A 22,246-nucleotide genomic window follows, 5' to 3' on the forward strand; every position below is an offset into this window, starting at 1 on the left:
AAATTTATGTGCAATCAATATTCAAATGTATTATGTAGTCTTTTCAATAAAACAAAACAAGCGAAGCAAGTTTGAAGAGTCTGAGTATAACTTTTAACTGAATTAATAAATTTATATCAAATCGTATATATTTATAATATTTAAATAGGCAAAACTGCATAACATACAAAAAATTATAATAGGCGGGAATCCCAGGTTATTATAAAACTTGTTTGATGCATTTTCCTTAAAAAAAAATACCTATAAAAATACAACGTTTATGGTAATGCACAGTAACTCAATTTGTGGTAATAAATTTCACTAAATAAAAAACTATTTGAGACAGAGTTTGTTCCCACCAGATATTAAAGTTTTTTTTTTAATTCTTTATGTCAAAGTCGTGGGATAAACACCGCATTCACTGCACCCGAGGTTGGTTACAAAAAATGTCCGTGTTAGAGTAACTATAGTTTAAGCTAAAGACAAGTACAGGTAAAAGAGTAGATGCCTAAATGATCACGGCCGGAAAGTTTTTATATTAATTTACATATGAGGGGAACGTAACCGGTCATTTTTGATATTGTAGGGACTTATTCTTTAGAACGTTGACCCTTTCAGTTAAATACTATATCTTAGGACAATGCGTTAGGGTGGATATAAGCTTAAGACATAGATGATGGACCATGGCCCACTGTAAGATTTTCGCTAAAAAAAGCACCCTCCGTTTATTAAATAAATAACGGTATTACTACTTTTTTCTCTTGGTGCTCCAATATCTGACACATTCCTCTGTTTTAATTAATATCTTATAATGGTAGAAAAAGTAAGAGTTAAATAAATTAAATTATGTTTACATTAATTATTATAAACTTTAATTATAAAAACTACTACCTTTTTACAGTCGTGCGTATTTATTCAAATTTAAAGTTGATATCAGGTAACGGTGATGATGTTGATAGCGTTATATTTACACTTAAATAATTGAGTAATTACCACAATATTTATATCCATTTCAATCAAATACATTTGACGTATGTATTACCATATACCCATTAGTGTATAATTAAGTACCTAGCTTTGATTAGCTTTTTGATACATTTGCATTAATTCATTTAAAGACACAATAATTTGAATTATATTTAATTGCATCGATTGTCAAAAAAGTTAATAGTAATATATTTATTATTACTATTTTTTATTCTTTACTACTGTAAAAACTATTAGAAACGCCACTGAATCTAATGTAGAGCAAGCAATTTTTATGATGCATCATTGCATCGTCATGTGCCATCTGCGGACGTATAGCAGTATTAGTGGTATGTTAACCAATAATTTTGTAGCTACAGTGTAGATGTCGCTGTACATAAATATTTCATTCTGCAATATTCTGCAAGTCCTTGAGAAATTATTTCAACATCGGGTACACACTGTTACTTAATCCTACCAAAGAAAAGTCATCCTGGACTACGACGGGTTTGTTATTTAATTTACCTCTCGTTTTAAAATTTTCGATTTTTATCTCTTGGATCCCAAGGATCCCAAAAATGAAATTTTATTTGAAATAAACAGGCAGGCAGATATCCAAAGGTGGAGGGCATAAAAGAGAAGGAGAAGAAGAGAGGTACACATGCGCAGTAACGTACCCTATTATCTAAGTTATCAGCAGCGCCCCCTACATCATAGCATTGCATTAAAATGCAAATTATCGGCCATTGTTGTACTGGTGTGGTATGGTTGATATAGAACTGTAATATTTCAGTGGATAATCCTGAATCTGTAAAGTGATAGTGATTTTCTGCTGTATTTCTAAGTAAAATATAGCGACTATGTCTGAGAGTGAAAATAAAAAATTATTTGAACTGAGAGTTGTTGATCTCAGAGCTGAATTAGACAAGAGGGGCTTGGACCGTAATGGCGTGAAACAAGTATTATTGGAACGGCTCGGCAAGGTGTGTAAACTACAAGATATTATTTTAATAAAAGTTTACTTAGGAACATTTATTAAGTTTGCGAGTCATACTAGAGGATGAAGAAAATATCTTAAGTATTTAAGTATAAAAGTACAAAATTAATTGACGAGCGTCAGTATCGATTATTCATTCTTTAATAATATATCTCCTATTATTTGCTTGAAATGTAGGCAAAGGCATAGGATATAGCTTATATCAAATACGGCTCAGTATGCCTTTTTACATTAATTAAAATTATATATGAAATAGAATTCAGAAACGCTTGAACTTTTTTGTGAATAAATATAATTTTTAGGCATTGACTGATGAAGGCTTTGATCCAGATACTTATGAATTTGAGATATCGGACAAAAAGCGGTCTTCTACACGTAAGTTGAAATTGATAAAAATATTTTTTGCCGTATAATCAATTCTATATTAGGTTTGTCTGTAGAGAGTATGGATGAAGAAAAATCTGACAAGGCAGAAGAAAAAAATGTTGAAAAACCATCACAAACTGATAAAAAACCAGAAGAGGATGAAAAACAGGAAACGGAATCTAAGTCTGATCAAAGTGATGCTGCTAAAGATAATAAAGAAGCAAATACTAATGGAGAAAAAGTTACAGACGCCCCAGAGGAAGAAAATGATGGACATGAATCACCTATTCGCCTTACCTTAGAGGATGATGATGAAACTCTACACGATGTTGAGGTTGGTACATTTCTTAAAAAAATCTTTCCGAAAAGTTAAATGATTTTGCTTTTATGCAGAATGAAACAACTACTGAAAAATCCGCCACAGAAAAAGAGGCAGAAGAAAAATCTGAAGGTAAGTTTAATATACCCCTTTCCTTTATGCTAAAATGTTATACTTGAAATCTCTTTGTAGTTAGACATAAAACTAATTGCATATATACTTATATAGTTAATATAACATTTTATAGAGAAAACTAAAATATGTTCATATATGAAATTTGTTCTTTTGTGTTGTAAATTGATTATAAAAACTAATTGCATATATATCTACAAACAATATGGCTACAGATTGTCTTTCATAAGTGTCGAGAAGACTTAGGATATTAACGCACAAGAAGCTGTACACGAAGGCCATCTTTGAAGAGAAGAGTATTTTATAGTACAGGATTATATGTCCTGTTACTTAATATCTGCTCTACTAGTCTGATTTCTCTAGTTGTTTATCTGGAAATAGTAATTGGTCAGATTTACTAACTAGAAAATGACTTATCTGCACTAGTCTTACATGGAAGAGTTCTTTGATCAGATACAGGATTCACTTCATCTACTTACAACAGAGGACAAGATCTGTTTACTACAAGTTCCAGGCAGGACATCAATAATATCGAGGTGATTTCATCGCTGAGTCAAGAGTATTTGAAGGTCATTTAAGGGAATTTGAAAATGGAGTTCTGTGTTACATCAAGAAATAAAGTGGATGTCAAGAGAAGTTTTCAGATTTGCATACACTGCAGAGAATTTCATATGTCAAACATATATGCAATTAGTTTTTTGTTTCGTAAAATAACACTTATTCTGAGACATCAAAATTTTCGACACCAAGAACATTTGTGGTAACTTAATTAGTAAATATCAAGCACCAAAAACTTGCATGATTTTACCTGTGTTTCTAAATAAGTGCAGTGTTTAAACGCCCAGGAATTTTTTTACATTCGTATATTAAAAAAGTAACTTTTACTTGTTATTAATATTCAATATTTTTCATGTTCAATATATCAACTATCAGTTGTGCTTCAGATAGAATTCGATTTGGAATGAATCAATCGTTTATATATTATATCACATCGATTTCATTTCTTCCTATAGATAAGAAGAGTAATACGAGTGAAGCTACGTCGCAGTCTGATTCCAAAACATCTGAACAATCAGCAGAGAAAGCAGCAGGTTCCAGTGGAGACTACAAAGATGGGGATAAGGAATCCGCTGATGGATCATCTAGGTTGGTTTTTCTATGATCCCTTTGATAAAGACAACATAAATATAGTGAAAGACAAAGACTCATCAAAAATGCTGCCTATATTGTAAATCTAAACAATCCCACTCATCGGAAAGGACATTCCCTAGGAGTTTCACACTATAGGACTATACAGGACAACCAGGACCAAGGACTTCATACAGGATTTTAAACCTTCCAGCTGATTACTTTTACATTCAACCCGATTCAACTGAGGATCCTTAAGAAGTAGTTATTTTAACCAATATGACTTGAAAGTCATAGATGGACAAAATGGACATCCTATTCCTAGAAAAATTTTCCATGTACCAGGGGACTACCGTAAAACCTTGAAATTTTACCGAGATTTTTACCACGACGGATGAAACAAAATCAATACTAATTAAGAGCTCTATAACAGAAAAAAGGCAGCATTGATGAGTATTTAATATTAAAAAAAAAAAACACGAAAATTATCGTTCTGTTCGGGGTAAGGCAACAAAGGTAAAAAATATCTCTCCAGGCAAATACAAACGGGAGGTTGTCGTTTATATTTTATTAATGTTTATTTTTTTAAACATAGTCACAGCTTAGAGTCATCTTTGTTGTATGAGTGTGGCAATTTGAAAGAAGGGCGTAAATGTATGAGTTACTTACATGTCGAATTAGTAGGTAACTTCATTTAATCACATTTCTTGTTGACTATTTTGTAGTGGGACAAAACTGGAAGATACCAAACTTCAGAAGAAAGTCGGTGCCAAATCCAATCCGAACGTTGTGTGGATCAGCAATGTTGCACAAAATACTCGCGCCAGTGAATTGAAGGCTGCGCTTTCTTCATGCGGAAAAGTAACGGGAGCTAAAGTCGTCGTTAATGCCAGATTTCCCGGGACATGTTGTTTTGGGTATGTCACTATGAGCTCCGTGGAAGATGTTGAAAACGTTATCGCTAAGCTTAATAACACTGAACTGAACGGACAGATTATTAAGATTGACAAGGTTAGACAATTTTAAATATTCGTCCAGGGTGTTTCCAAATAACTCAGTTTTCCAGTCACGGTTTCCCTTTTTTTTTTCTGCATAATTTTTTCGAAACACCCTGTTAGTGGTAAAGAAATATGCGTTAGAACTACAAGTGTTGTTTTTAGTTTGATCACGTAAGGGCAGAACAAATGAAGCAGCTAAAAGCAGTTGCAACGCCAAATAAGACTACTCAGAATGATGAAAAGAGTGCATCCAAATCACCGGGTAAAGATAGTCTGAAGAAGGATGATAAATCGGTAAAAAGTGACGACAAATCGGGCTCTGACACTGAGAAGAAAAAAGAGGGAGATAATAAAGAAGAAAAAGACGATATTCAAAAAGGCGATTCTAAAGGTAGAGAAAGTAAAGAAGGACCCGGTAGTAGACATTCAAGAGATAGAACTAGGGGTGACAGCAGAAATGGGGTAAAATCTGGTAGATCTGATGATGGCAGAGTAGTAAGTATTTTAAAACGTCAAAAAGTGGAAGATAAATAAAGTAACTACCACTTTCAGAGGTCTGCATCGGGTACTAGCCGAGATAGGAGGGGTTCCAGATCTAGGGACCGGGATCGACGTCACATTAGATCCAATTCTAGAGGACGCCATGAAAGAGACGTCTTAACATTCGACAAAATTAGAGTAAGATAATAATTTTTATTAAAAAAATAGTAGTATGGTCTAAGTGTCCTTTGTTAGGAGGAACGTGAAAGACAAAGATTGCGTGAGAAGGAGAGACTGCTGCGTGAAGAAGCTCGACGCCGTCAAGAGGAAGCCGCTCGTCAACGTGAAGTTGAAAGACGCCAACGCAGTGAAGCTCACCGCCTTGAAAAAGAAAAGGAAAAGTTACGTATGGAGAGGGAGAAAATCGAACGTGAAAAAGCCGAATTGGTTAGAATGGAGCGTGAACGTCAAAGATTGGAACGTGAAAAAATAGCTCTTGAGAAAATGGAGTTGGAGCGCACACTTATGCGTTTAGGAGAAGAACGTAGGGCTGTTAAGAGACCAGCGCCTTATCGACGAGAGGACGGTTTTGAAGAGAGGAAGAGGTCCGCTTCTGATAGACATTTTGAAGAACCGCCTCCACCGCCAAGATTTGATCCTCCTCCAAGGTAAGTTATCAAGGATTTTTTTTATTTTCGGAATTAATTATACTTTCTTTTGCAGACCTGGCACTGGGCCAAGCGGAAGCAGTGGAAAATATGAGGGACGGCCTTATGATGGCAGGGATTCCAGAGGTGAACCTAGAAGCGAACCTCGCAGTGAACCTAGAGGTAGAGAACTACCCCCATCTCGACCAAAAGACTCTCGCTACGTTGACAGAGAAAGAGAACGTGATAGAAGTCCTCATTTCCGACCTTCCGTAAGAGATGAAAGAGAGAGACGCCCGTTACCTGATAGTAAGCCTGATTTGCCCATTTCTTCAAGAGACCATCGTTATGGGGACCCGAATGGTAAGTTTTATTGATACCGTTTTGCTTTTTAGTTGACGTTGCAAATTAATTGAAGTTTTTAATGCCTAACTTTGTTTCAACAGCAGGTCCGGGAAGATTTGACAGGAATAGTTCAAGCTGGACAAATCCACCGCAAAAACCATTTAATTCAGTCGTCCCACCAAAACCATGGGCAGCTAAAGACCCCTGGAGGCCCGATTCATCTGTTTCAGACAGGTACTGAAATTTTGTTTGATTTTTCTTGTGCTGAGGTTTTTTACCACTAGTTAAATGTCCGTCTCGCGTATAATCGGTCATAAAAATCACCCGCCCGGAATTTCGAGAGACGCTAGTGATCTTAACTGTTGGTTTTTGTTTCTACTTTTGTTTCTACTGTTTTGTTAAAGGGCTGTCAAGCCAAGTGGCACATCAAGGCTAGCCAGCATTGCAACGAAGTATGTCCCTTCCCCTTTTTGATAAAACTGCGTTAGACGGTCAGAACTACTGGTAAAGAACCGTCAGATTTTAAATTCTCCATATATTTTTTAATGACTAACTTGGGGACCTACTTCACAGGTAGGTAGATATTTGAATGGTTCGTTGATATTTTCCTTAAGTATCGACAAACTAAAATGAGATATACTTGTAGTTAGCGTATATATTTTTTTTAAACAATGTGGACACTGCAGTGAAAACTCTATATAATTTTTTTAGGTGGCCAGGTTCTCAGGGGAACCCATCAATGCGACCATTTTCCGGTAATTCCAACTCTAACTTAACGCCTGTGTGTCCGCCTCCGCCTGGTATAAAAGGTTACCCCGATAGATTCGATTACAATAAATCGCTTGATTATAAGAAGACGATGAACTCCAATTTAAGAAAGTACTGACCTATGTCCGTTGTCTTAATGTTATTAATATTAAACTAGTGTTCCATTTTTTTTATAGTTCGAGTTAAGGGTTTCAAACAAAATTGTGTTTAACTTTGTTATAGTTCAAAAAATACTTATGCTTATTTCAGATTTAAGCAGTATATTTTTGTATAGCTGCTCGGTTGCAGTTCAAATGTACATTCTCTTTTTTTTAACCATTTGTAAATGGTTATTTTTAATTGTAATATTCTTGTAAGTCTAAGATGTAGTTTTAAACATTACTTAAGCATTATATCTTCTATTGTATATTGAACCTTAAGAAGGCATTCGAAATAAACATTAACACTTAACTTTTTGTTTTTTATAATCCCAGGTCCACATTACCATTTTTTTTAAACTAAATTGAAAACAATATGCAAAAGTGAGAAATTATAAGATTTTAATTTACCAATTTCTTATAACGCACTGTTGAGGGCAGTGGCTTTGTCGAACCACCATGTTTTAAATTAATTTTTTCTTTGTCGAAGTATGACGTTATTATGCTTATTGTGTTAGACTAATTTCCTAATCGTTTCCACAAATATTCCTAATATCCACATTTGGTCATATGTCGCAATATAAATTATCTGCACAGGTGGGATTGTCCGATTATTACGTTTTTAAAAAGGCGTAATACTAAAAACTGAATAAAGTTTGGGAAGTGGCAAAATAAATTACTTTTGTCATAAAAAAAAATATTCGACTTCGGTCACAAAATATAATAAAAATATAACTGAGTGATTTTGCCACATTTTCTCTAATTTTTAGATGTAGTCATGGCCCGATATTACAAAAAAAGTTGAGTTCTAGGTATTACCCAAGGAAACGTTACAATCTAAATTATGTTAAAATTATGATTATGTATTCTTTGAGAATTTTTAATCTCGCTCATGTCTAAATTTTTATATTGTTTATTTTTATACTAAAAATAGAATATATCTTTGGGATATAGAATTTAGTTTTCTTCAACTGAGCGTATACATTTCTACTACCTCCACGTTTAGTTCGAGCAGACAAGTTTTTCAGATATTTCAATGCCGAGTTGCTGCGTCAGCGACCGAACTTGGTACATACTGCCAACCTCTTGGTTCTTCAATTGAGGTTGGAAAGACTATAACAGCTCTTGTTTTAAAACACCACTAGGTTTGAAATAACTATTTCTCTGAGGTATACTTAAGGGAGGGCTATGGGGGCTGTAGCCCGGGGCCTTACGATATCTGAACGTCTCGACAAGATCTGGCAAAATTTTTTCTTTCTTTAGAATCAAACCAAAATGTGTTAAGGTTTTGAAATTTTATATTGACTAGTTGCTGATTGCGTGACCTTTTTTTTAGAAACAAAGAAAAACCTGCTTAGGTTTCGAAATTTAATATCGTTTTTCTTTAGAAAGAGGGCCTGCGTAGAGCTTGTAGCCCCGGGCCTCACCATAGGTTAATCCGGCCCTGGGTAAGCTTCTTACATTGATATATCAAAATAACAAAGTACCTATGGAGTTAAAATCAAAAATAGACCCTCATTCTTTGAAAAAAAAAAAAAATTGTAAAAGTTGCCCGGAAAATTCGGGAAAGGCTGAAAGTGCTTATCACAAACAAATTTATTGAAATTTGGACAGGACGTCTGTCGGGTCAACTAGTTAGAAAAAAAAGTGACTTCCTGCCGAAAAATCTCTAGTGAGTTTGTCTTGTTTGACTTACATCAAGTACACTGTGAAATAACGACAAGCGACACAGTCTCGCTTGACGTACCCAATAAGATACTTTTAATTAAAAATTAAATTACATATTGATTGAACCCATTCTCCCTATTTTTTTTTATTTTTTTGGCCAAATTTTATTCTTAGATATCGTTTCCTTTATTTTTAGAATTCATCTTTTACTTCAAAACATTTTTTGACAGTAAAGACATCTCTTAGGTTCTTTATAAGAGCAAAAAGTACTGCTAAAGTATCACTACCCTGCAGGTGACTCAAATTTTTAAAAATATAGTACGAGAACTTTTTGTACTGGTTTGTTTAAAAAAAAAAAAAAAATCAGGATCAGCCCCATTGATCTATTTTTCAGTTACAGTTTGGTGACTTCTTTTTGTAGTATAGCGTTATTAATCAAATCCAATTGGATTGAATGGAAACCCGTTAAATAAATTTTTTCTGTTAACAGATCAAATTCTGGTTCGACAGCGAATAGAGCAAATGACAATAGGGAGCCTAAAAGCAGAGACTTACCTACATCGCGACCAAAGGATTCTCGGTACGTCGAGAGGGAAAAAGAACATAGAAGCCCTCATCCTAGACCAAATATCAGGGAGGAAAGGGACCGTCGTACTGCTGTAGAAAATAAATCAGTTATGCCGATATCTTCAAGGGACCACCGTTATGGAGGGTCCAATGGTGAGATTACATTAATAAAACTATATTGTTGGTCAAAGTAGAAAATTACGTATTTTTTTAATTCTAGATTCAGGGCCGGGAAGATCTGACAGAAATAGTGCTATTTGGGCGGTACCGAGTCAAAAACCGTTCCCATTAGCTGGTTCGAATAAGCCTTGGCGACCAAGTTCCTCTATATCCGAGAGGTAATAGAAACGATTGAAATCCAATAGTTCTAAAACATGTTCCTTTCAGTATCATTAATTAATGTGGATTTAAATCGTTTGACAGAGCTTTCATAAATGTTTACAAGTCACGTGGCCGCCGAGCTTAGGCAACCCATCGCACGACTGGTACTGATACGAAAAATCCCTAAATTATTCATTTACAATGAACACTAACAAACCGTCACGTCTACACTCAAGAAAATATGACTGCTGATTGGTTGAATAGAATTTTGTGAAAAATCACAGCCGGTGAAATAGAGTGTCGTGTTTTAATGTAATCGTAATCGTGGGACTTAATTGTCAACATAAAGGAAATAAAATTACCGTTCCAAACAAAATTCCTGGTCACGTGGCTTGTAATCATTTATGAAGGCCTTGTGTATATTAATATAGCAATAAAAAAAGAAAAAGCTGCATATTAAAACAATGCCTTGTAAATAATTTGATGTTGATTAACACAGTGCCGAAAATTTTTATATCAGTGTATTAATCTGACGTTTTTGTCACAAGTATCAGGCGCCACACAAATTCTCTTGCAAAATGATCGGTTTTAAAAGGAAAGTGTTTTAGATAAATATATTCCTATAATTTGCCGTCCAAAGGTTTTTTACCACTAGTGAAATGCCCGTCTGCGTCGTGACCAGCTTTCTCAACGCCTGTTTTTTCTTTTGTTAAAGGGCTGTCAAGCCAAGCAGCACAGCAACTTTATCCAGCGTGGTGACGAAGTTTGTTCCTTCACCATTTTGATATCATTGTTACATTAGACGGTCTAATACTATTGGTAAAGAATTGTTAGACTGTAAATTCTACTTATATATTGTACGATAAACTAAAGGATATTTGAAATACTAGGTAGGTGCGAGGGGCTTAAATTTTTTCGTAAGAGTTTTGCCGATATCAACGTTCAACAAGGCAAACTGCATTGAAATGTAGAAAGCCAAAGATTTTTTGTTTTTAGCAAATATTAGGACTACTTGTGCCAGAAATTGATACTACAAATAACGAGACCAAAAATAGTTTTTTTTATTTTATACAGAAAAATCGTAATCGAACATATTAAATCTGATATTCTAAAAATGTCGGCAAATTTTGAAGATGGATATTAACAATTAAAAGTTATATTGAACAATTTAACTTAGAACTAATATTTAAGGGTTAAATTGATTCAAACATATTTTACTGTGCTAGTGTAAGAAAATTAACTATTAACAAAGTTGTTTCGTTGCCCTGATTTAACTAATTTATATCATTCATTTATTAGTTGTAAGAGTAATGTGTAGCAATTCCAGCAATTTAAAAAACCAATTTTTATCTTCTTTAGAGCTTACACATTGCCCTTATAGAATAGTTGTTTTGAATGTTGTCCACGTTGCGATATATTTTTTTACAGGATAATAATATACTCAGATTAACCATTGAATGCCCGTTTTTTGCGTGGGATATGGTGTGAACTTGAATTTATCCTCTTTTTAAAAGATTGTATTTTTAGATGGCCTTCTGGTCCTCAGGGAAGTTCATCTATCAGACCATATCCTGGTAATCCTCAACCAAATATGGTCCCCATCAGTCCTGTCCTATCTGGTGTAAACCGTTATCAAGATAGACATGATTACAATAAAACAAAAGTCACAAATCCAAGAAAGTACTGACCTATACCATGCCATTTAATTTTAATTAAGCGTTCATGTAGATTTGCAACAATTTTTGTTAAAGGATCGAAGAAATCGGTTTACATAGTAGTCTTAAGATTTTCTTCGAATTATTCATTTGGTTTTGAACATGACTAGTATGTACTCATATATACATTGTATATAATTCTTTAACGTCATAATTTTGTTACTTTTTCTTTATCATTGCAGTTTATTTCATTTTTAAATTAATAAAAATGTATCCTTAAAATAAAATGTTAATAAAAAAAATACCAGTACCACCAAGTGTTTTCTCTTTACCCACAACCTGACCTTTAAAAAACACTATTGACTAGAAAAGTCACAGTTTATTATTAAAATAAATTGTATAAAATATTTAAAGAATACAACCAGTAAATAATTTTATATAAATATAAAAAACGTTCACATAATAATTTGTGGTTCTGGAACGGAGGCAGCAATATTTTTATGTGGTAACACCTGACCACCATTTACATAAGTCTCGTCCTTGACAATGACATCCTCGCCTAATACCGTAATGGCTTCCATTCTGACCCATCTACCGACGGAAGATCTCCAGCCCACAATACAGCTTTCTAACCATGAATTTGATCGAATGGTGGCGTTTCGAAGGATTGTACTTCGTTTTATACAAACACCTAAGAGAAAAACGATGTCGGTATTCTTTAATTAAAAAAAACATTCAAATATGCAACTTAAAGCTGCATTTTGTCTTTTAATCCATTAGCAGAAAATGCAACTTAGAAACCAGTTCACCCGTGCAAAATTTTTTAAATAGTACATGGAATATTACATGAAACACGGTATTGACATTGAATCAAATTTGATGGAATCTCAAAAATTACTAGAAGCAGGAAAGAACAACACATGTTTGATTTTAAAGACAAATGCAACTATTAAATCAGATATTTGGTAACTTCATCTGTTTTCGAGTTACAGGCAAGGGAGATAAGGAGTGTTTTACACAAATAAAAAAGATTTTTTTTTAAAAGAAATGGCAAATTATTTGCTTTTATTTTATTTTATTTATTTGCAGCTGCAATGTTATAATTTTGCTTGTGAAGGAACATATTTCTTTCTTTTCAGTTGTAAATTTATTTGAGAAAAAACTTCTAATTAAAAAAAGTTAAGTTTTCCCAAAACTCTTGTTATAAAATTAAAATTAAACTGAAAATAAAAATTCTTTCTTTCTAACGAAGTACTTTGAACAACACACAGAATTGATGTTTCAAAAAAATAAATTATAGCTCACTAAAGAAAATTGAAAACCGAAATCTGCCGTATCAGTTCTTTAGAAAAATTAAAGACAAACGATTGTATTTGTTTCTTTTTTTCTATACCCGTTTTCTAGTAGTTTTAACAACTAAGGACACTCGGTTACTTATTTTTGGTGCAATCGCCCAAATACAAAACAACGTATCTACAAAAGCTATAAGAAACCGACTCTTACCATCTTCAATAACAACTCCAGGTCCAATAGTGACGTTAGGTCCTATCTGGCAATCAGATCCTATCTTAGCAGTTGGATCTACTAAAACATTACCAACTACTCCTGGTCCTTTATATAATTTATCTGAATTGGTCTGCCTTAAGTGCTTTAAATACAAGCACATCCCCGTTAGAAAATCTTTCGGTTGGCCAACGTCCATCCAGAACCCTTGCAACTCGAAGGCATAAAGTTGCTTATCCTCCGCCATGCCTGGGAACACTTCTTTTTCAATAGAAGTAGGACGCAGTTCTATTCTATTTAAAACGCTAGGGTTCAAAATATACAACCCGGCATTAATTTTATTTGAGATAAACTCTTGCGGTTTTTCCACAAAACTATCTATGCAATTGTCCTTATCATAAACCACAACCCCGTATTTTGATGGCTCTTCTACCCTAGTAACGACGATCGTGCCTTCTTTACCATGAGACTCGTGAAAGTCTGCCAATTCTTTAAAAGGAAAGTCGCAAATAATATCAGAATTAAGAACATAGAATGGTTTAGAGCTTTTTGAAAGAATATTCTTAGCTAAAGCTAATGGTCCGGCGGTACCTAAAGGTTCAGTTTCGTGAGAGAAAATTATACTTATTCCCAGTTTTTGTGCTTCTTTGATCAGTTCCTGCTCCATTTGTTCAGCCCTGTACGAAACTGCCAATATAACTTCGGTAACTCCAGCGGCCACTAATGCTTCAATCTGATGCAACAAAATGGGTTTATTTGCAAATTCTACTAAGGGCTTCGGACGGCTTAATGTTAAAGGTCGCAGCCTAGTACCATAGCCGCCTACTAATATAAGAGCCCTTTTTTCGTCTTTTATCATTTTCCTAATAGAAAAATTATATTAAGAGCTCGAACAATTCAAAAACTTTCGAATTTACTACAACTCAATGCAATATTACACGTCATGTAATACGTGATATGAAACAAGTTAATTGTGTGACGTGATTTAAAATATTAAAATTTCCTGATAACAAATAGTGATTCACATTTGTTTATATTTTGGTGGCAGATGACAGGTCCATTCAACAGGATAGAGAAACCATAGATCAAAAGAAACCACTGGACACAAAGAACTGGAATGTAACATTTGTCGTTGCCATTACCAACCTTCATGCAATAAATTTGTTTTATTTTGATAATAAAATTCGAACCAATGAGAAATCAAGAAATTTAGAGCCTATTTTCAAATTCCTTTGGAGCCTATTATCAATTTTTTGGCATCGTTTGAAAATTGTTAGAATTAAAATATAATTCAATCCTCATGAACTGTGTCAGAGGCAATTAATTAATTAATTAATTAATTGTAAAATAGTTCGATTTTATAAGAACAACATTATTTAACGGCCATCACAAATTAAAGGTCAGAATAGGTCAGCTGGGCCTGCCCAATATCTATCTAATCTATTTGTGAACGAACGGGGTTAGTCGTACGGCCGTACGATCTGTCTGTGCAGAGTGTGGAAAAATAGTTATTAAAGGATTAATGAAAGCATTATAGATAATACACTGATTGAATATTAGCGTAATTTTGTAGTATTTCAATAAAAAATGGCTGCACCTGCCAGAATATTGAGTCGGTTTTATGGTAAGTTAAACTTATATAATTCAGTTACATACATATTTTTTTAAATGCTTAGAATAACTAGTGCCTAATAGGGCACTTAATTCAACTAGTTTTAATTTGAATTAGTAATATAATTCAAGAATTATAATTTTAGTGAAAATAACCTCAACGACCTCTTGGACAAAGTACAATTAGATTAAATTGTTTTTATTTATAAATATTTTAACTCTCCTTATTGCAATTATTTTTAGCCGATGGACTGAAACTGGGATTCTCAATTCGTTTTAATAGCTATGATGCCACAAGGAAGAATTTGAAATTAACAGCACAAACAAAAGTGATCTGTCAAGGGTTCACCGGAAAACAAGGAACGTTTCACAGTAAGCAAGCTATCGAATATGGCACGAAAATGGTTGGGGGAGTGTCTCCCGGAAAAGGAGGAAAGACTCATCTAGATTTGCCAGTATTTAACACTGTGAAAGAGGTTTGTAGATATTTTCATTGATAAATTGTCATAGTTAAAACTCTTAATATTATTTATTCTATCAACTTAGTTTGTGTTACTTGTAACCCGTGTAGAGTTTTGCATATACATTTGTATAGATTGTGTATGCCTAATCTAGAAGCAACGTAAATATTTATTAAATGTATATAAAAGAACCAATTAATTTAATTAATATTTCAAGGTTAAACAGTTTTATTCTGGTTAATTAAAAGAGTGTTGGTTAATTTATGTTAACAATTAAACACATATTAGATAATATGATAAATCTATTGATCACAGATTTATCAGTGTTGATAAAAAGTATGACGGAGGGATTCTTTTGTACTGGCAATGCAGGTACAAAATACAAAGATCACAAAATATCAATTTTTTTTTTTTACTGCTGGAGTCAAATTGGAGCAATATTTGTTTGAAACTAAGTCTGTAATTAAAATATTTTATGTAGCTTTGTTCGATCTAATTAAGCAGGCACTAATTAAATAATTTGAAGTGGTTAAATGCCACACAATTAATATCTGTTAAGATAATATGAAACTACGTAAACAGAACCTCAAAGTAAAGATTTATGATGTTATCTGAAGGTTGCAATAGTTTTCATATCAATGAGGTGGAAGTAAACTTTTAATAAAATTTACAGAATTACTTTGTAAACCATAAAGTCATGTTATATTTTTTAATTTACTCTTGCCACCTATTCACATGTTACCATTAAATGAAATAATATACATATAAAACTTGTAACATTCTACTACTGACATCTATTGACATGAAGTCCAACTAAAATCTGATATCACTGTCTTTCTTTTATTTATTAATAGAGAGAGAGAGATAGGAGTTAGTTAAAGAAGAAATTGTCTGTAGTAGCAGTCTAGTCTAGTACGTCACAAGGTTTACGACAATGGCATAAAATTTTAATAGAAACTTTTAAAATCAAATAAATATTTATGTAAGGAATTTATGAAATTACTTGGAAGTTCACATTATTTCACTGCATTGAACTGCACTTCCATCTAAATCTTTTAACTTTTCAGGCTCGGGCTGCCACTGGCGCAGACGCCACAGTCATCTACGTCCCACCACCAGGCGCAGCTGCAGCTATTTTAGAAGCGATAGATGCGGAAATTCCCCTAATAGTCTGTATAACAGAAGGCATCCCTCAGCATGACATGGTTCGAGTGAAGCACAGGCTCCTCCGTCAAGCCAAATCTCGTCTCATCGGTCCTAACTGTCCTGGAATCATTGCCCCCGAACAATGCAAAATCGGTATTATGCCAGGACATATTCACCAGAAGGGTATCATAGGAGTCGTCTCCAGGTCTGGTACCTTGACCTATGAAGCTGTCCACCAGACTACACAAGTCGGATTGGGACAGACTCTCTGCGTAGGGATCGGTGGGGATCCCTTTAACGGAACTGATTTCATTGACTGCCTAGAAGTCTTCTTGAACGACCCCGATACTAAGGGCATTATACTTATCGGGGAAATCGGAGGTGTTGCCGAGGAGCAGGCTGCTGAATATCTCATGAAGCACAACTCAGTAAGTTATTTTATGCAGATATCAAATGAAATATTCACGGACACGTTTATTTAAGTTATAGAACTGTCTCACAAAATGAAAATAGGTTAAAAAATTTGGAACTCATATTTTTTCATTTTTACCTTGTTTATGTCCAAAAAAAATTAAAATACCATTTTAGCTTGCCAACAAACATTTAGTGATTTTCTCAGTTTTTTGCTTAGTGACGTACACTTAAAATATAAAAAATTATAAAAAAAATTAACGATTTAAATTAACTGATTCCGTCACCGAAAATATATACTTTTATGAAACATACTTACTATTGCTTATATTTTTAGGGTACAAATGCGAAGCCGGTTGTGTCGTTCATTGCCGGTCTGTCAGCCCCTCCAGGTAGACGTATGGGCCACGCTGGCGCTATTATCTCTGGCGGAAAAGGTGGAGCGCAAGACAAAATTAACGCTCTAGAAAAGGCCGGGGTCATAGTAACGAAGTCGCCCGCTCAAATGGGCAACGAACTCCTTAAAGAAATGCGTCGTTTAGGATTGGTGTAAATGCGCTGGAATTTTACTCATTAAAATGAAGGCTATTTATGTGTCAACTAATACTGTATTATAGTTGTATAGCCTTTTAATGTAATGTTTTATTTGCTTTACACACGTATATTATGTATATTCCAAATTCCACTTGTTAATAAAATTTTATGTTTTCATTATATTTTTTATTGTAGTTTTTGAGTTCTTACTTTTGTGTGTCTGTTCTTACTTTTATGTGATTCTTGTTCAAGTATTAAAATGTATCTTCTCTATTAAACTCGCACAAACTTTTGGCACAACTTGTGCACCAGATTTCTTTCACTCAAGTCTCTTCTACGTTTCCTCAAATTCCTTCAACTTAAATTTCCTATATTTTGTGGCTTTTGATTGTTGAAACTATCAGATTAATTATAACAAATTTATTTATTCTTTGTTTCCACTACAGTATGAGTTCTTGTTTTTAAATGTTTTTATTTTGCAATTTCATGCCTAGCAATAGAACTTGGAAGAAAACACCACCAGTGTTGTTTTAAGCACGTAAGTCCTAAATTAAAAAAAGTTTTTTGTTCAAAGAAAAAAATTGCAGATTCATCTAGACCAGCGGTACTCAAACTGTGTTCCGTGGAACCCTGGGGTTCCGCACAACCTCTCTGGAGGTTTCGCGACTCGATAAAAAATTTAAAATATTGTCGATAATTACAAAATTCAAAAAAATTTATACTCTTAAAACTTTTTATTTTTATAGTACACACGAATAAGTTACTATAAGAGATTTAGCTATTTATGCAGTGCAGTGTTCTTCGCGTTGGTTACGTCGCCTTTCCCTTTTCCCTGCTGGCCAGGCAATAAATGTATTAATGTTTTTTACGTACCTACCTGTGCGAAAAATCATTTTCCATGTACGTAGCGACAAAAACAAAGTATCGCAATGCGCTAATGCAAAATTTGAAATGCGATTGTACCTTACGACAATAGTACCTGATTTTAACATATTATGTAAAAATATTCAATAGGTGTCGTAAGTCGTAAAAGTTTGAAAACCGCTGATCTAGACCAGTGGTTTCCAAAGCGTGGGTGTAGCATTGCTTCTTTTCAAAAACTAATTTCTAATATCTTCATTCTTCAATTTTAGTTACTGCAAAGTTATTAATTCAATTTAACTTAGTTTTTAGACAGTTTTGAGAAATAGAGGATCTGTATTCGGGAATACAGGTCTGTTATTTCCCAATTCCAAGTTACTTGTCGGTTTAGTTTTGATAACGGGTAACAAAATAATTTCTTATCCTTCAATTCAAAAGTGATGTCAATCTTGTAAGGAAAATTCTTATTTTAACATTCTATCAGCACATACTTCAAAAATTCGTTAATTTAGACTGAATTTACTTTGGTAGTCATCACCGTCTGCAAAATACTCAAGGATGTTTCAAACTGAACAAACTTAATCTGCAATAAGCGCAATTTTTTAGTTAGGGTGGTTACAAATTTACTCTTACAAAAATATAATGCTGTTGGCTTTTCTCAAGCCCCGTAATTCGGGGCTTGAGAAAATTTTTTTTTTGCGCTATCAAAAATGCTTCAAAAAGTGTGCATTTACAAATAAAAATAGATACAATAAATTTATATATTTATCTAAAAAAATATATGATTATAAAATCATCTACATGTATATATAATTTATATGCGTATACAGGATGTTTCACTTCAAGTGAATCAAACTTTAACCACAAATAGAACTCAATAAATAATTCAGAATTGCCTTATAAAGCAAGGGTCTAAGTCTCACCGTTTTCACTGTACAGGACCGTATTGGTCGGTTATTAAAATCATATTAGTTACGAAATTTTTGGTATGCTTATAACAAATTAATTCAATACGGCCCTATACAGTGAAAACGGCGGGACTGAGACCCTTGCTTTATAAGGCAATTCTGAATTATTTATTGAGTTCTATTTGTGGTTAATGTTTCGAACTGAAACACACTGTATTTAAAATTATATATAATTATATATGTATAATTTTTTTTCCTCCGGGTAATTATTTTAGTTCAAACTACATGCTGCGAAATGCTCAAGATAGCTGAGTACCAAATCTCGATTAGAAAAAAAGATACTTTTTTCAAAACTTTTCGTGAAGAGTACACTCGAACGGATCCACTGATTTTGATGGGATTTACAGCATTCAGTGTAGTTTTTTGAGCTATAGCTCCTAGATAAATGATCTATAGCTTCCTATGATCTCAAAAAGTCGAGATCTGATGAATAATCGATTTTCGAAAATCGGCCTGAAATCAATAACTTTATAGCGGAAAGTCAAAAAGTATTCTGAACCCTCATCCATTTTGTGTAGAATATGGGTAATGGGGCAGCATTTTTTACAATGCCCAGGGCGGCACTAAGGGAAAATCCGACCCTGGGTGGAGGGGAGGCAAGCAAACATCTGATCTGAGAGAGGGTCGCAACTTCAAAAAGTTTTGGGGACCACCGCACCAAGGTGCAAGTTGTGGTTTTGATTTTTTACTAAATTTTAATGTGTTAAGTGACTAATAAAAAATTTTGTCTAGAAAATATCTGCAACATTTGTTCTCTTAAATTCATATGTGTTATTTGCTTTTTCCAAAGCTTTGAGGGCAAGAAGATATGCTATTTTTCCATTATTTTGTGTCGTGGAAAGTCCATTTGAGTTTTCCCTTGTATACATCAGTACCTACCATATCACAAAAATGACCAAAAAGTTCATTCATAATTGTACTTATTAGATTTCATCATGGGCGTAGCAGGGATGTGCACGGCCCACCCTAGAAAGCCCGGTGCCCACCCCAAAAAAAAGATCTAATATTATCATCTTTGTCATATTGGTAAGTTGGTGACTGCGTGACTTTTTTTGGAATCAAATCAAAACGTGTTCAAATTTTATACCGGTAAGTCGTTGATTGCGAGCCTATTTAAGGGTTCTTCATAGAGCTTGCAGCTATGGACCCACCCACCCTAAGCAAAAATTGTAGCTACGCCCATGGATCTCATTCAAAATAAGTTTCATAAATTTTTTTGTTTTAGCTTCAAAAGGTAACTTTGGCTTTCAAAAATGCCAATAAATTAAATATTGTAAACTGCACACGAATACAGCAGGGCAAAGGAAAATCGATAGAATTTTTAATTTCCCGGTTATAATTTCCTAAAAGGAATTATATGTGACGATAATCGTGAGGTCTATGCAAACGAATTATTTCATTATCTAAGCAATTGTTTTTTCTATTTCTAGACGTTTGATAATGTATATTCCTAGCATTTACCTAATGAGATGGTTAACTGCGACGCCGAGCAAATCTGATACAATATCGTACACCCCTTGTATGTATAACGACCCTTCAGAATATCAGAGTATAACTAATATCTCACACAAACGTATGCTCTTGACAACTGTAATTAATATTACACAGCAAAAGCATAATCTTTGCATTCCTCAAAGGATTCAACGAAAACGGTATTATTGATTTTATAAATTAAGTCTATCAGGAAATTCAAAGACAGTTGTGATGCAGGGCATTGTCTGGCATACAAATAAGGAATTGTGCAGGCATTATAGACATATACCACCACTTAGTGAATTAATTAGTCGTTCTACTTTGAAATACGTATAAGGTATTAATTTGCGACTACCAAAGGGTAATAATTAAAAGGCATCCCCCTTTAAAAAAATTGGACTGGTTGCAGCATACGCAACGTAATTTAAAACCCAGCGTGTGTGCACCGTTTCCATTTTTATCATTACTGACATCAAAGCCTACGGTCTCGGCAAAATTGAATAGTTGATTATCTGTTTGGGGGAGTTATCAACTAACAAATTGGATGTAAAATGCAAAAATCTTGACTTGACAGACGCTCTCCGGGAGCCGATTCAAATATCTTCTTTGAAATCCTTCCTTATTGATTACTGCTTCTCTTACGGTCGGGAAATTACCTTCTGTTTTTAACTGGATGAATGCCTGTTCTATAGTAAATCATGACTGTTTTAGAATGTCGAATAGAGCTGTAAGCCTGCTACGGGGAAAATGAGATAATTGGAGTTTCAGAAAGCTGATTATGATTTGTTGTATCCATGGCAAAAGCTAATTAAGCCACAAATACGTCTGATTAGTGTACGCGATGTAACAATACGTTACGAAAATAATTGTTTTATTCACATTTTCACATGTTCAAACCGAGCTACATAAAAGATAGATATTTTAGAAAACTATCTGATAATCTTAAATAAAAAACTCTCATTTATGTCTTCATAGGGTCAGCAGTTTGTCCAATGTTCATTGTAAACGAATAATTAAGATTAATGACGCTAGGATACAGGGATCTTAAGTTAACAGTGCCAGTTATGCAGTGTTGGTTGCCTAAACTCGCCGGTCACGCCGCTTGTAATCATTTATGAATTAAAATTACATATACTTTCACAATTATTCATAAATTACTAATAATTTACTTTGTTTAATTAAAATGTCATTTAAAAATGCCACTCTTATATATTTGTACAATTAAACCCTCTTTGCGAATATATTAATATATAATATATATTAATTTCAGTTCCGTAAATCTGATTACATTGGGTTAATGTGTGTAATTGATTAGCAATTTAGGTTCCCATGCCAACGACGCCATAAAACATAGAAGTAAACATTATTTTACACGTTCAACAAAATGTTTCGTGTCGAGAAAGTTTCCAACTTATGTATTTTACTGCGCTAAATATTGTAGCATCGTTTTGTGTCTCGCTGTTTGCAATATTTTTAATGTACGTTATTCTGAAGATAAAAAGAAAGAAAAACGGCGCCCCAGTTAGTTTAAAGTACTTAGAGAAAGACACTTTGGTGCTGTTCACAACGAATTCCGGAGTGTGTCTAAGAGAATACCAAGAAAAACAGTCGATCAACTCGAATCTCTGGAAATTTAAGATGAATGCAGGACCTCAGTATAACAGACGATTGTGTGATATCGAGGTGGAAAACTGTAATCGTTTTTAAGTTGTATGGGTATGTTAATGCAAATTAAACGCATATTTCCTTCCACAGTTGTTAAAAAGTTTATTTTGATTTATCTCTCTTTCGAAAGGGGAGCACTT

At 33.8% G+C, this 22,246-nt stretch overlaps 3 protein-coding genes across 7 annotated transcripts; 2 read left to right on the forward strand and 1 right to left on the reverse strand.

The window, feature by feature from the left end:
- The first annotated feature begins 1,682 nt into the window (after positions 1-1,682).
- LOC108906805 (SAFB-like transcription modulator) lies at positions 1,683-11,739 on the forward strand. Of its 5 annotated transcripts, XM_018710185.1 has the most exons (15): positions 1,683-1,928; positions 2,245-2,317; positions 2,371-2,502; positions 2,557-2,642; positions 2,702-2,759; positions 3,773-3,905; positions 4,613-4,898; positions 5,048-5,380; positions 5,438-5,563; positions 5,621-6,033; positions 6,089-6,375; positions 6,459-6,591; positions 9,421-9,650; positions 9,718-9,835; positions 11,346-11,739. In XM_018710185.1, the coding sequence occupies exons 1-15, from the start codon at positions 1,806-1,808 to the stop codon at positions 11,503-11,505; spliced, it is 2,691 nt and encodes an 896-aa protein (XP_018565701.1). In that variant the 5' UTR covers positions 1,683-1,805; the 3' UTR covers positions 11,506-11,739. The 5 variants fall into 5 exon arrangements, with proteins under 5 accessions (XP_018565701.1, XP_018565698.1, XP_018565699.1 ...); XM_018710182.1 differs by having other exon boundaries at positions 2,371-2,642; XM_018710183.1 differs by having other exon boundaries at positions 2,371-2,642; positions 6,462-6,591.
- Positions 11,740-11,836: 97 nt separating this feature from the next.
- LOC108906806 (mannose-1-phosphate guanyltransferase beta) lies at positions 11,837-14,037 on the reverse strand. Its single transcript, XM_018710187.2, has 2 exons — positions 12,977-14,037; positions 11,837-12,164 (listed from the first exon to the last, which is right to left on the reverse strand). Exons 1-2 carry the CDS (start codon positions 13,833-13,835, stop codon positions 11,929-11,931), a joined length of 1,095 nt encoding a protein of 364 aa, XP_018565703.1. The 5' UTR covers positions 13,836-14,037; the 3' UTR covers positions 11,837-11,928.
- Positions 14,038-14,370: 333 nt separating this feature from the next.
- LOC108906765 (succinate--CoA ligase [ADP/GDP-forming] subunit alpha, mitochondrial) lies at positions 14,371-17,321 on the forward strand. The gene is made up of 4 exons (XM_018710120.2): positions 14,371-14,600; positions 14,831-15,063; positions 16,116-16,622; positions 16,943-17,321. Exons 1-4 carry the CDS (start codon positions 14,564-14,566, stop codon positions 17,156-17,158), a joined length of 993 nt encoding a protein of 330 aa, XP_018565636.1. The 5' UTR covers positions 14,371-14,563; the 3' UTR covers positions 17,159-17,321.
- The last annotated feature ends 4,925 nt before the right edge of the window (positions 17,322-22,246 follow it).

Source organism: Anoplophora glabripennis, unplaced genomic scaffold, assembly GCF_000390285.2.
Source record: "Anoplophora glabripennis isolate ALB-LARVAE unplaced genomic scaffold, Agla_2.0 scaffold5, whole genome shotgun sequence".
In the NCBI taxonomy this organism is placed as follows: Eukaryota; Metazoa; Arthropoda; class Insecta; order Coleoptera; family Cerambycidae; genus Anoplophora; species Anoplophora glabripennis.

Coding starts and splice junctions, on each gene's coding strand:
- LOC108906806 (XM_018710187.2), bottom strand. CDS start 13,835: ATGATAAAAGACGAAAAAAGGGCTCTTATATTAGTAGGCGGCTATGGT. Junction 12,165..12,976: donor TGGAGTTGTTATTGAAGATG/GTAAGAGTCGGT, acceptor TTTTTCTCTTAG/GTGTTTGTATAAAACGAAGT.
- LOC108906805 (XM_018710182.1), top strand. CDS start 1,806: ATGTCTGAGAGTGAAAATAAAAAATTATTTGAACTGAGAGTTGTTGAT. Junction 5,381..5,437: donor GATCTGATGATGGCAGAGTA/GTAAGTATTTTA, acceptor TACCACTTTCAG/AGGTCTGCATCGGGTACTAG. Junction 5,564..5,620: donor TAACATTCGACAAAATTAGA/GTAAGATAATAA, acceptor GTCCTTTGTTAG/GAGGAACGTGAAAGACAAAG.
- LOC108906765 (XM_018710120.2), top strand. CDS start 14,564: ATGGCTGCACCTGCCAGAATATTGAGTCGGTTTTATG. Junction 14,601..14,830: donor AATATTGAGTCGGTTTTATG/GTAAGTTAAACT, acceptor AATTATTTTTAG/CCGATGGACTGAAACTGGGA. Junction 15,064..16,115: donor TATTTAACACTGTGAAAGAG/GTTTGTAGATAT, acceptor TTAACTTTTCAG/GCTCGGGCTGCCACTGGCGC.